General features: G+C 44.6%; 1 protein-coding gene and 6 non-coding genes across 8 annotated transcripts; all 7 read right to left on the reverse strand.

The window, feature by feature from the left end:
• Positions 1-5,270: 5,270 nt before the first annotated feature.
• LOC112078435 (large ribosomal subunit protein uL4B-like) lies at positions 5,271-12,757 on the reverse strand. 2 transcript variants are annotated; one of them, XM_024144686.2, is given in 10 exon segments: positions 5,271-5,418; positions 6,070-6,190; positions 6,536-6,619; positions 9,069-9,225; positions 9,691-9,820; positions 10,031-10,155; positions 10,905-11,043; positions 11,516-11,622; positions 11,834-12,005; positions 12,668-12,757. In XM_024144686.2, coding segments are annotated over 10 exon segments (1,116 nt in total). In that variant the 5' UTR covers positions 12,671-12,757; the 3' UTR covers positions 5,271-5,340.
• Positions 6,386-6,453, reverse strand: LOC112078439 (small nucleolar RNA SNORD18). The gene has a single exon (XR_002895676.1). It is a non-coding gene; the product is annotated as a small nucleolar RNA SNORD18 (small nucleolar RNA).
• Positions 6,751-6,818, reverse strand: LOC112078440 (small nucleolar RNA SNORD18). Its single transcript, XR_002895677.1, has one exon. It is a non-coding gene; the product is annotated as a small nucleolar RNA SNORD18 (small nucleolar RNA).
• Positions 9,893-9,960, reverse strand: LOC112078437 (small nucleolar RNA SNORD18). The gene has a single exon (XR_002895674.1). It is a non-coding gene; the product is annotated as a small nucleolar RNA SNORD18 (small nucleolar RNA).
• LOC112078438 (small nucleolar RNA SNORD16) lies at positions 11,178-11,276 on the reverse strand. The gene has a single exon (XR_002895675.1). It is a non-coding gene; the product is annotated as a small nucleolar RNA SNORD16 (small nucleolar RNA).
• LOC112078441 (small nucleolar RNA SNORD18) lies at positions 11,703-11,771 on the reverse strand. Its single transcript, XR_002895678.1, has one exon. It is a non-coding gene; the product is annotated as a small nucleolar RNA SNORD18 (small nucleolar RNA).
• LOC112078442 (small nucleolar RNA SNORD16) lies at positions 12,109-12,207 on the reverse strand. Its single transcript, XR_002895679.1, has one exon. It is a non-coding gene; the product is annotated as a small nucleolar RNA SNORD16 (small nucleolar RNA).
• Positions 12,758-13,024: the final 267 nt, after the last annotated feature.

Consider the following 13,024-nt stretch of genomic DNA (forward strand, 5'->3'; position numbering starts at 1 on the left):
TGGCCTCCATGGAAACAGGAGCACTGCTGAACACTGTATCACTGTCTGTGGTGTCATGGACAACAGGAAGCACTGCTAACACCTGTATCACTGTCTGTGGTGTCATGGACAACAGTACACTGGTGAACACCTGTATCACTGTCTGTGGTGTCATGGACAACAGTACACTGGTGAACACCTGTATCACTGTCTGTGGTGTCATGGACAACAGGAAGCACTGGTGAACACCGATGTATCACTGTCTGTGGTGTCATGGACAACAGGAGCACTGGTGAACAGCTGTATCACTGTCTGTGGTGTCATGGACAACAGGAAGCACTGGTGAACAGCTGCATCACTGTCTGTGGTGTCATGGAAACAGGAAGCACTGCTGAACAGCTGTATCACTGTCTTTGTGTGTCATGGACAACAGTACACTGGTGAACACCTGTATCACTGTCTGTGGTGTCATGGACAAACAGTACACTGCTGAACACCTGTATCACTGTCTGTGGTGTCATGGACAACAGAAGCACTGGTGAACACCTGTATCACTGTCTGTGGTGTCATGGACAACAGGAAGCACTGCTGAACAGCTGTATCACTGTCTGTGGTGTCATGGACAACAGTACACTGTGTGAACAGCTGTATCACTGTCTGTGGTGTCATGGACAACAGGAGCACTGGTGAACACCTGTATCACTGACTGTGTGTCATGGACAACAGTACACTGGTGAACACCTGTATCACTGTCTGTGGTGTCATGGACAACAGGAAGCACTGGTGAACACCTGTATCACTGACTGTGGTGTCATGGACAACAGAAGCACTGGTGAACAGCTGTATCAATGTGGTGTCATGGACAACAGTACACTGCTGAACACCTGTATCACTGTCTGTGGTGTCATGGACAACAGGAAGCACTGCTGAACACCTGTATCACTGTCTGTGGTGTCATGGACAACAGGAAGCACTGCTGAACACCTGTATCACTGTCTGGTGTCATGGACAACAGGAAGCACTGGTGAACACCTGTATCACTGTCTTGTGTGTCATGGACAACAGTACACTGCTGAACACCTGTATCACTGTCTGTGGTGTCATGGACAACAGGAAGCACTGGTGAACACCTGTATCACTGACTGTGGTGTCATGGACAACAGGAAGCACTGGTGAACAGCTGTATCACTGTGGTGTCATGGACAACAGTACACTGCTGAACACTGTATCACTGTCTGTGGTGTCATGGACAACAGGAAGCACTGCTGAACACCTGTATCACTGTCTGTGGTGTCATGGACAACAGGAAGCACTGCTGAACACCTGTATCACTGTCTGTGGTGTCATGGACAACAGGAAGCACTGGTGAACACCTGTATCACTGTCTGTGGTGTCATGGACAACAGTACACTGCTGAACACCTGTATCACTGTCTGTGTGTCAGGACAACAGGAAGCACTGGTGAACACCTGTATCACTGACTGTGTGTCATGGACAACAGGAAGCACTGGTGAACACCTGTATCACTGTCTGTGGTGTTGGACAACAGTACACTGGTCAGTACACTGCAGATTACGCTGAACAACCACAATCTACAGAAGTCCTATTAGGGATCGAACCAACAACCCCTTCGGCCCACAGTGCAGCTTCTTGACCACTGGTCCATCGAGCCACATTAGTGAGCCACATTAGTGAGCCATCTCAGTGAGCCATCTCAGTGAGCCATCTTAGTGAGCCACATTAGTGAGCCATCTCAGTGAGCCATCTCACGTGAGCACATAGTTCAGCCATCTCAGTGAGCCACATTAGTGAGCCACCTTAGTGAGCCATCTCAGTGAGCCATCTCAGTGGAGCCATCTCAGTGACCATCTTAGTGAGCCACATTAGTGAGCCACATATGACCATCAGTGGCGCACATTAGTGACCACATTAGTGAGCACATTAGTGACATCTCAGTGAGCCACATTAGTGAGCCACATTAGTGAGCCATCTTAGTGAGCCACATTAGTGAGCCATCTTAGTGAGCCACATTAGTGAGCATCTCAGTGAGCACATTAGTGAGCATCTTAGTGAGCACATTAGTTAACATTTCAAAGAAACACCTATTCCTGCAAGAAACAAACAGAAAAAATAAAATGCCTCCTACTATTACCAAGGAAAAGTCCTTCATGTCAAGAGAGCCACAAGATCATAGGCTACTGACTTAAAACAAGTCTGATTTGTTTTAAACAATGAGCTCAGGATTTTCAACGAAAGGAACACAGGCGTGGTGAAACAGAGTTATTGGTTTGAATTGGCCTAGTCGTCATGTACTGTATAACAATATAACCTCATAGTTACGGTAGAGTGAGTTTCTGTCAATGATGTGTATAGTACTGCCTACTGTGTCTCTCATGCCAGCAGCATACCACTGCTGGCTTGCTTCTGAAGCTAAGCAGGGTTGGTCCTGGTCAGTCCCTGGATGGGAGACCAGGTGCTGCTGGAAGTGGTGTTGGAGGCCAAGAGGCACTCTTTCCTCTGGTCTAAACAAAGAGCCCAATGCCCCAGGGCAGTGATTGGGACACTGCTCTGTGTAGGTGCGTCTTTCGGATGGGACGTTAAACGGGTGTCCTGATCTCTGAGGTCTTAAAGATCCCATGGCACTTATCGTAAGAGTAGGGGTGTAACCCCGGTGTCCTGGCTAAATTCCAATCTGGCCTCAACCATCACGGTCACCTAATAATCCCCAGTTTACAATTGGCTCATTCATCCCCTCCTCTCCCTGTAACTATTCCCCAGGTCGTTGCTGCAAATGAGAACGTGTTCTCAGTCAACTTACCTGGTAAAATAATGGAAAAATAAAATAAAATAAAAATCCAACTCAACTCATAACGCACATTAGGCAGTACCATATAATCCACTAGGTGTCAGGCTTCTCCCACTAGACCATGCTGTCCGGAAGACCGGTGTAAATAAATATTGCCAAGTGCCATCAACAAGAGGAACAGAAGACAACATAATGTATTTCACTGTCCTCTAGTCTATACAGCGTTCATATATCTGATTATCTTGCGCAAAGTCAGCAGTATCGGTATGAATTAGCTGTATTCAAACTGATTCAGCGTTGATTATTTAGTTAAATTGAGCTGATTGAATTGTTCTTGACAGACAGCAAAGTAAACAGCGTTAGGAAACACCCTAGTTAATTAGGTTTATTTAACCAGGCAAGTCAGTTAAGAACAAATTGTTATTTACACTGATGTCTCACGGGGAACAGTGGGTTAACTGCTTGTTCAGGGCAGAACGACAGATTTTTACCTTGTCAGCTCGGGATTCGATCCAGCCACATTTTGGTTACTGGCCCAACACTACTGCCGTCTCAGGTAGCTAGTGGATTGATTAAACAAGTGGAAGACTGACCGACAGGACGCAGAACAGAAGGAAGCCCAAACTAATTAAACTCAACCGGTCCCTGATGGAAACACGGTCAACAGTACCTTTGCCACAGAGTGAGTATCTAGAAACTTACCCAGCAGAATCAGTGTTACATTGAACAACAATGGAGTCTGGAGATCAGAAAATGTTCCTCAATGCAGGGATGGGGTATGCTACTGTACTCCACATTTCTGCAGTATTTCAATCTTCTTGATATATCCGTGTGGATAAAGGTCAAGAGTACATATCACATCCCTACATCGAAGTACGTTTTCCAAACAATTTGTTGGGCCAGGATCCGAAAACTCTGTCATTCTGCCCGAGCAAGGCTGTTAACCCATTGTTCCCCGGGCGCTGAAGACYTGGATGTCATTAAGGCAGCCCTCCGCACCTCTCTGATTCAGAGAGGTTGGGTTAAATGAAGACACATTTCAGTGGACTATACAACTGACTTGCTATCCCCCTTTCCCAGTACCTTGCTCCGGCTCCATGGTGTCTCAATGGAACCGTGGTTGTGTTCAGACTCCAGTGCAGCTCAGCGTAAAGAAGTGTAATGGTGGGGTTAGAATCTGCTGGCTACTACAAACTAATCTACAGGTTTCTATGGATGTAGGAAATGTAAATACTGTTGGGATTGGCTAAACTTTGATCATTGAGATATTAAATGAATGATAGGAAATGAAAGAGACTGGGTTTCATGTCAGAAGTTAATGGTTCTCAGAAGAGACTGGGTTATGTTAGAAGTGAACAGTTCTCAGAAGAAAGACAAGGCTTTGGAAAATGTTTTCATGGAGAGGAGAGTGATGTGTTGATACAGGGGGGACAGATGGACATCTGGGTATTAGATGAAAGAGGGTTTGAGGTCAGGAGGTGAGGACAGATTCTCTTGAGAGTAATAAATGTTTGGTATCCTGTTATCCTCTTTATTAGCTTCCTGTAGAGCCATAAAATGGAAGGATTGGAGAGAAAGAGTGTCTTAAGTAGGATGTATATAAACTGTGAAGTCTGAAATATTTAGCTGTCTGATTTCAGCTGTACAGAACCTTTGGGGACAATTAAACTTGGTTAAAGTTTCTCTAGTGTCCGTGAGTTATTTACTCTGAAAAATAAGAACCTAAGGAACCCTGAACAACAATATAAACAACAAGTGAAGTGTTGGTCCCACGTTCATGAGCTGAAATAAAAGATCCCAGACATGCTCCTTAAGGACAAATAGCTTATTTCTCTAAAATGTTGAGTCAAATTCATTTACATTGCTTTTATTGAGCATTTCTTCTTTGCCAAGGATAATCCATCCACCTAGACTATTAGGCTAAAAACAACCTGAGGATGAATATAAACATTGTTTGACATGTTTCTATGACTTTACAGACAGACAAAAAATCCAAATTGTGTCTGGTTGAGCCTGTGGATTACTGAAGAAAACTAACAAACTGAGGTTAATGGTTTAAAGAAGACTTTATCGAACAAAAGGAACATATTGAGTAAATTAATGTCTGCTGAGTGCAACCATGATGAAGAATCAAAGGTAAGGATTAATGCATCTATTTCTGACTTGTGTAACTGTTCTACTTGGCTGGTTACCGTTTGTAATGATTTGTCTGCTGGGCTATGTTCTCAAATAATCGTAAGGTATGTTTTCACTGTGGCATTTTTAAATATTTAAAAACCTGACACCGTGGTTGGATTCACAAGACATTAATCTTTAAACCTATGTAAAAATGTTTTGTTTTCTTTAATTTTTATAATGAGTATTTCTGTATTTGAATTTGGCGCCCAGCAGTTTCACTGGCTGTTGAAGAGGTGGGACGCTCACGTACCCTAGAGAGGTTTTAAAGACTGCAGAAAGACCGGGAAAGAAATAAAAGGCCAAATGGTTGAATGTTTTTCTATATATTTTATTTGAAACCACCCCTGAACCCCACAGTCTGTTAGAGACACGCTGCTTTATGCCTTGGCCGGGGCCGCCTTGGCCGGGGCCTTTTTTGACAGCTTCTTCTTAGGCTTCAGCATCTTGGCCTTGATCTGGGAAGAGAGAGAGCGGGAAGGTAATGTTTAGTGTTCATTTAGATTGTTMATTATCTACTTCACTTGCTCTGGCAATGTTAACATGTTTCCCCATGCCAATAAAGATCTTAAAATGGTGTCTAATACTTGTATGTTTGAGAAATTTGAATCATGAGATTTGTGGATTGAATTTGGCACCCTGCAATTTCATTGGCTGTTGGCGAGGGGTTCCTAGATAGGTTAAATTTAATTGAGAGTGCGGGAGGGAAACCAGTCATTAGGACAAGATAGGATATTGATGTGGGGGTGATAGAACTGTATTTAACTAGGCAAGTCAGAAGCAGGGATTTCTGATACGGAAGGTTATTCTACTAGTACGTCACATTGTTTAGGTGCAATGGGGAGTATTTCACAGGCTTTAATCAGAACTGCTAGATATCAGGATTCAGAAACACGGACAAAAGTGGAAGCTCCGTGTAGAATTAAACAGCTCAATCTGCTTTTCACCTCTCCCTGACTAAAAACATTGATCATTTGGGGTTGTTTCACCACAGATTAAGCCCAGTCCTAGACGAAGACTCCAGGACTACTGGTTAACCAGTTTCCCTATTATACAGGCCTTCATATGCAACTGAGAGCCCTAGTCGGCCATTTTGGCTGTCTACTCACAGCCGGGTCATGCAGCAGGATGGCCTGACGTCTGGCCGTCTTGGCGTAGGGGTTCAGCTTCATCATTATTCTCAGGTTCTTCAGAGGGTTCTTCTTCAGGACTCTGCGCCTGATCTTCTTGCTGCGAGGAGACCAGACAGGTTCAGGAGGGGGTCAAATCTAGCAGCATTGTGTGAACCTTCACATTGTTGATGGTAGCATCCCAAATGAAACACTTCGCTACATAGTGCACTACTTTAGACCTGAGCACAATTGGCCCCGATCAACAGTAGTGCATTATGGGGACTAGGGCCATTAGGGGTGCAGCCTATTGGAATGGCTCAGGACTTCCATTCTAATCAGGATTCAGAAACACGGACCTGAAGTGGAACCTCATCATGGCTTCATGTTACAGTGGAGGACAATGCAGCACGTCATACTACAGTACCCATAATGCTCTGTACAATACAAAGTGAGCAGGGCTTACTTTGGTGCACGAAGTGCTTTCTGGATCTCCTCACTCTTCAGAATCCTGCTCAGATCTGTGTTGGTCATCTTGTGCATGGGCAGACTGGAGGAGGGAGACAGGACAGAGGTCAGACAGGACAGAGGTCAGACAGGAGAGAATACAACTGGCAGTACCTCTAAGGTTGTTAGGGGGCAGCATGTGGTTTAGCAACAGACCATTAGAGCATTTCATTAAAACTCAGAACTTCTGGTAAATATCAGGATTCAGAAACACGGACCGAAGTGGAAGCTCATCACTGTAGAAATTAAATAGCTCTCAATCTGTTACTAACCATCACACTAAACGCCCGTCCTTGAGAACCTCCAACACATTGTTGTTGCCCCGGACACCTGATTCAGCTGGTCAAGTAACCAAACCCTCAGAGTTGAATCAGGCGAGTGTGTTCAGGGCTACAACAAAAGTGCTTGGTTGGGGGTTCTGGAGGACTGAGTTGGGTTAACACTACAACATGACACCCAACTGGTTAACATCACTAACTAGTTGAAATGACAAACTTCAATTTCAACCAGTTTTAACCAACTGGTAAGATAAGGCCCAATAGTAAGTACACTCTATACACTGGTGGAGATCTGAGGACACGTCCCAAGTCAGAACCGCCCATGTGCCAACTTCTGTAGCCCACACCGTTCGGAAGCTACCAAACAGGACCCCACTGAGGAAAGGGGATGTTCTACGAACCCCACGAGACTCGTCTGAAGGTAACCGGTACTGGATTTAAAAAAAACTAAAGTATGAAGGTAGTTTACCAACCCCAAAAGGGCATTGTGCAAAAAAACAAGAACAGTCATTCCACTATCCCAACAAACAGTATTATATTACTTGGGAGAGTATTCTTTTGAGAAAGTACGGTAGGCCTATTCTAGTCTACACACATGTAGAGCAGCTGGTTGTTGTTGTCAGTCAAAGCTGCGTTACAGTTCTAATCAATACAAAATGTAATTAAAATGCCTGAATTAGGTTGGCTAAATGAGGAGTAGGCTACAATGATACAACCAACAGGTAGGCTGCTGTTTCACATGTAGTTGTTGTAGACGGAGTGTCCAGTAAAATAGCCTCAAATAGCCTTGACACTGTAGCTAGCTGTAGAACGATTTGATGCAGTCAAGACAGCCACTACCAGACGGTACGGTAGAAAGACAGGCACTACCAGAAAAACTTTAGACAAACTGACTTGACAACCCGCTTCAGCAGCTAGTGCTACTGTCCCTCTCCCGGACCCCTGCCCCTCCTGCTGAAACCAGCAGAGGGGAGAGCGCCGGCCAGCCACACCCCCTACCTAAACAGAGCGCCGGCCAGCCACACCCCCTACCTAAACAGAGCGCCGGCCAGCCACACCCCCACACCCCTACCTAAACAGAGCCACCAGCCATATGAACCAACAAATGTATACTGATCAAAAATAACCCAATGTGCGCTAACTAATGATTTTACTGCGTTATTTAAATTGACGCGATTTCCTTCTAATGAAAAATTCATGTTTGCCCAATTATGGATCTCATGACAGAATACAGATATGCATCTGTTGGTCACACTGTTCACAACGTAGACAATGAGCAAACCGCTCGCCCACACGACGCCATACACGTGGTCTGCAGTTGTGAGGCCGTACTGCCAAATTCTAACATGACTTTGGAGGTCGGCTTATGGTAGAGGAATGACATTCAGTTCTCTGGCGGACATTCTGCAGTCAGCATGCAATTGCACGCGCCCTCAACTGACTTTGTGGCAAAACAACACATTTTAGTGGGCTTTGGTGTCCCCAGCACAAGGTGCACCCGTGTAATGATCATGCTTTTAATCAGCATCTTAATTGTTGAACAACATTGAGAAATTAGCTTTTTGTGCGTATGGAACATTTCTGGGATCTTATTTCAGCTCAATGAAAACAAGGGACCAACACTTTACATGTTGCGCTTATATTTTTTGTTTCAGTTTCTATATTGTATTCTAAAACGATTCATCAATTGCGTATAGTTGGTAGCAGCCTGTCTAGACACGCCCCACCTAGCCGACGGACACGCCCCACCTAGCCCGACGACACGCCCCACCCACCCACCCGACACGCCCCACCACCCACCTAAGCCTGACCAACAGCCACATTGATGTTTTCTAAATATTGATCTATTTTGATGATCATATTGACATTTAGTAAAACATTTGTTTAGTGTGTTCCTGTAGAATTCTGGCCTAGTGGACACTAGTAGTAACTCCACCTTGAACCCACACCTAGCCTGACCGACACGCGCGCCCCCACCCACACCTAGCCTGACCGACACGCGCGCCCCCACCCACACCTAGCCTGACCGACACGCGCGCCCCCACCCACACCTAGCCTGTAGAATTCTGGCCTTTTGGACACTAGTAGTAACTCCACCTTGATATGCAAGATCGGTTTTAAGTAACATGGTCAAATTCCTATCAAATCATCAGAACTCCACAAGAGCATAAAGTCCATTTAGGATTAGGCCCATGTAACCCTCGGTCTACTGACTTGTAGTCCACCTTCAGAGAGGCAGATTTGCGCCAGGTTCCATAGAGCTGGTCCAGCTTACGGAAAGCGGACTCGGTCCATATACAGAACCGACCGACGTGACCGCCGGGGGCGAGCCTCAGCAGGTTCAGCTTGTTCACGTTCTGTAGGGTGATGCCTGGTAGAGGGGAGGACAGTTACCTTTTAGTATTGAGAAGAGGCACTTATTCAGAGACAGTTTAAAAAAGGAGAGTCAAACTCCATTTTCTACACAGTGGCATCTACAGCCAGACAGTTTCCTTTGAAACGAAGAGCATCTACATTGGTCATTCAGAGGCAGATGCTCTTTAGTACAGAAGGACATTCACCATTATCCCTTTAAAACAAAACACCTATCCATTATTCATGTTTGTATTGTTTTGTTCCAATGCAAGACATTATATATACTTTTTTTTTATATACAAATCATGGCAAAAAAAGGACAACTGATAATGAGTGTTCAGAACTTCCATTGAAATCATTGTGTTTAGAATCACAGCTACACCGAGGGAAGTAGTGGCCCACACAGGGAACAGGGTCCCAAAGTAGGAGAGAATGGGAGATCCCTACATGTTCTCCCCAGGGTAGACGAACCAGTACATACCTGGGATGTTCCTGAAGGCCTTGGTGACACCTTGATCCTGGTTATAGATGATGCACGGTCCTTTGCGCTGGATACGCCTGCGATTCCTCATCTTACCTTTWCCAGCTCGCATGCGCTGTGAGGCGTACACCTGCACACACCCAGAGGACAAGTTTATCTCATACACTCATCCCCAAGGACACTCAAATTCACGATCACACAATGGCTCAGGACTTCCATTCAAATCAGGATTCAGAAACACGGACCTGAAGTGGAACCTCATCATTGCCTCATGTCACTCATAAGACGAGGAAAAGTGAACATTGACCAGTGAGACAGTATTAACTCTAACTACATTAACCTTTTTGATGTCGTTCCAGGCTTTGAGTTTCTTTAGAAGTAGCACGGCCTCTTTAGTCTTCTTGTAACCCTCCACTTTATCATCAACTACCAGTGGAACCTCTGGGATCTCCTCAATACGGTGTCCTGAAGGAGGGGAGGCCCTCTAGTTAGAGATTTACAGCCATCTAGTTCTACAAGTTGTGCAGAGAAACATACACCGAAGGTGTGGATCAAAAGCGCCACCTTCGTCACGTCACCCTCCACCACCTTCGTCACGTCACCCTACACCTCCAGCGCCAGATTTATTATATTGCAATGTCCAGTTTCTCTAGCAATATCTACATTAATATACAATATTGTGTCAAACCACTGTCAGTAAACCGTCACTGGACAGTAATACTCAAGTCACACCGTCATAGCAAGTCATCTTTAATGAATCAACATTTTGAAGGGATAGTTCTGTATTTTGGCAACGAGGCCCTTTACGTCCCCAGAGTCAAATACCATATATGTCTGTGTCCAGTATAAAGGAAAATAATTAGTTTTGCGAGCTAATGCTACCTAGCGTTAGCACAATGAAATCCACAGGAAGAGATGGCATGCTAGCTGTTCCAATAGACTTCCAGTCATTGCACAAACTCTAGACAGCACCTTCCTTCAAACTGCACTCAGACAAAATGGTATCACCTGACTCCGGGGAAGCTGAAAAGGGGCCCCTTGACAAAATCATAAACTTTAAGAGCCTGTGATTTCTTAAATACATAACAGGTGTCTAGCAACAAGAGTCTTAACTAAAAATGAGAATTTGTATAAAGGTTAAATAAATACATATTTACACTGGTAAGAAGACTAAGCTATGCAGGGAGTACAACAGKGCATGGTGAGCGGCATACCTTTTGACATGACAAGTGCAGGCAGGGCGGAGGCAGCCAGGGCGGAGCATATGGCYTAACGCTTCTGGGTAGTGTTGATCCTTCGGTGCCAGCGGCGCCACGTCTTGGTTGGGGCGAACATGCGGCCTCCACGACACATCTACAGTCACAGGGGTCAAGGAACGGCTAAACGCATTATAAGATCTTTATCTTMTTGGCCAGTTTCCCAAACATTAAGTGGCCTTTAGTCTAGGACTAACCTTAATCTGTCTGGGAAACTGTCCCTAAATGCCTTGCTCAGACTCTAGGTTCGTCAGCCACTTGTGCCAGCATACGACATCAGGCATAACGTCGCTGTTCACAGTGTAGGGCGCAAATTACACCATCACTGCAAGCCCCTTGAATGTCTAGTCCACCTCAGCATGCATTACCACCAGGGCTTCGTTCATTAGGCAACAAACAGATGAACACTAAAACAGTGAGGTYCTGTCCAATCAGAAACGAATTAACTCTGCAAAATGTTTAATTACAATGAGCCATAATGAACACAACCCCGGTAGCACATTTGTACCCGTTACAGACATGGCAAGATTAATAGGAAATGTTTAATTTTGTCTGTCAGAGAAGGATACATTTCCGAAGGCTCCCTGACCMGAGCGGTGGGTACCACCTCCCCTCACACGAGGAATACGAGCCACTGCTCGGCCTGTACCCCACGACTCCGCGCTCGTCTGATGACCTGGAACCCAGAGTGCATTAGAACCTGTCCTCTATACATATCAAAATAGGCTGCTATAGGTTTTATGGTACAGATGAAAGCCCTTCATAACTTCTAGTATAATCACTGCTTTCAGAAACACGGACCGAAGTGTAAACTAATCATTAAAGCTTGCAACCTGTCCAAAAAGCAATGTTTATTTGACTGAATACATGATTAAACAATCACTCACCGGCCAGTTTGCTGACAGCATAGGGCTGACGGCTGTTCTTGCGCATGTTGGTGTGTACAAAGTTGACAATGTCCGGGCGGATGGGGGCCTTGAACACCGCAGGCATGACGACATTTTTGCCTGAACTCTCACCTTTCTCGGAGTAGATAGAGATTAAAGGCCGGGCACAAGCCTGAGGAAGTCATAAAGGTTACAATGTACCGCATGTTGATGGTTAACCAACAGAGTCCCATCTGAAATGTTTCACTTTAGCCAACATAGCTAGTAGTCAARSTTGCTCAGACTCAGTTGTCGTCATTCACTTGCGCCAGCATATGACAGTAGGCATCTGTCGACTGATCGCAAAGTAGGACGCAAATTACACCATCATAGCAAGTCAATTTAGTTAAGTATTGCAATATATTAAAAGTAAAATCACGACCTAGTGGCAGTATCCCTTGGCTAGCTTATTAACCGCTATGTTAGTAGGTAGCATACTAACCAAATAATGTCAGCTTTGGATGCGTTATACGTGGGTAYCTAACTGGGCTATGGTTTACTAAGTAAATATTCAAAACAGTTGCATGATGAAAGGTATAGTGGTTTACGAATCTCACCTATAATTGAGCAAACCCGGCCTGTGGTTGCAAGGAAAGTACATGTGACTTGGCTAGAACCGTGGCCATCCAAAATGTCTCCTCGTGTCAACTTCGTTCAGATTCGACATGGAAGTTAAATGGTATTGCCTTGTAAAGATTTTAGCGAGACAATTGTTCGGTTTTGGACTATACCTTGCTCACTAACGTTGACGCCAAGTTGTATTTGCAACTGAAACAAATTAGCCAGGATTCTCACCATTTTTATATTTGTGTTTCAGCTCCCCGAGAACCACGCTCCTCACTCAATGGAAGACACAGTAGAAAAGGAAGTTGGTAATGCAACTCACACGATATATGCTTCCGACGTCGTCACACTTCCAGCAACTTWAACGTTAAATAAATGCAATACTATYGAGGKAAATGTMTKTATTKTAAGTCAATATATATTCCTTCAATAAAATATTYATATTGAAATACTATACAACGGCGAAAACAACTTTCATAAATGGGACAATCTAGGTCTCTACTGCACAATACGGCGGAGGAAACAAGGGTGGTGACCGGACTACTTTCGTGATAATTATGTATTTTTCATAAATAAATATAGTTACCA

The sequence above is a fragment of the Salvelinus sp. IW2-2015 genome, unplaced genomic scaffold (assembly GCF_002910315.2).
Source record: "Salvelinus sp. IW2-2015 unplaced genomic scaffold, ASM291031v2 Un_scaffold5685, whole genome shotgun sequence".
Classification (NCBI taxonomy): Eukaryota; Metazoa; Chordata; class Actinopteri; order Salmoniformes; family Salmonidae; genus Salvelinus; species Salvelinus sp. IW2-2015.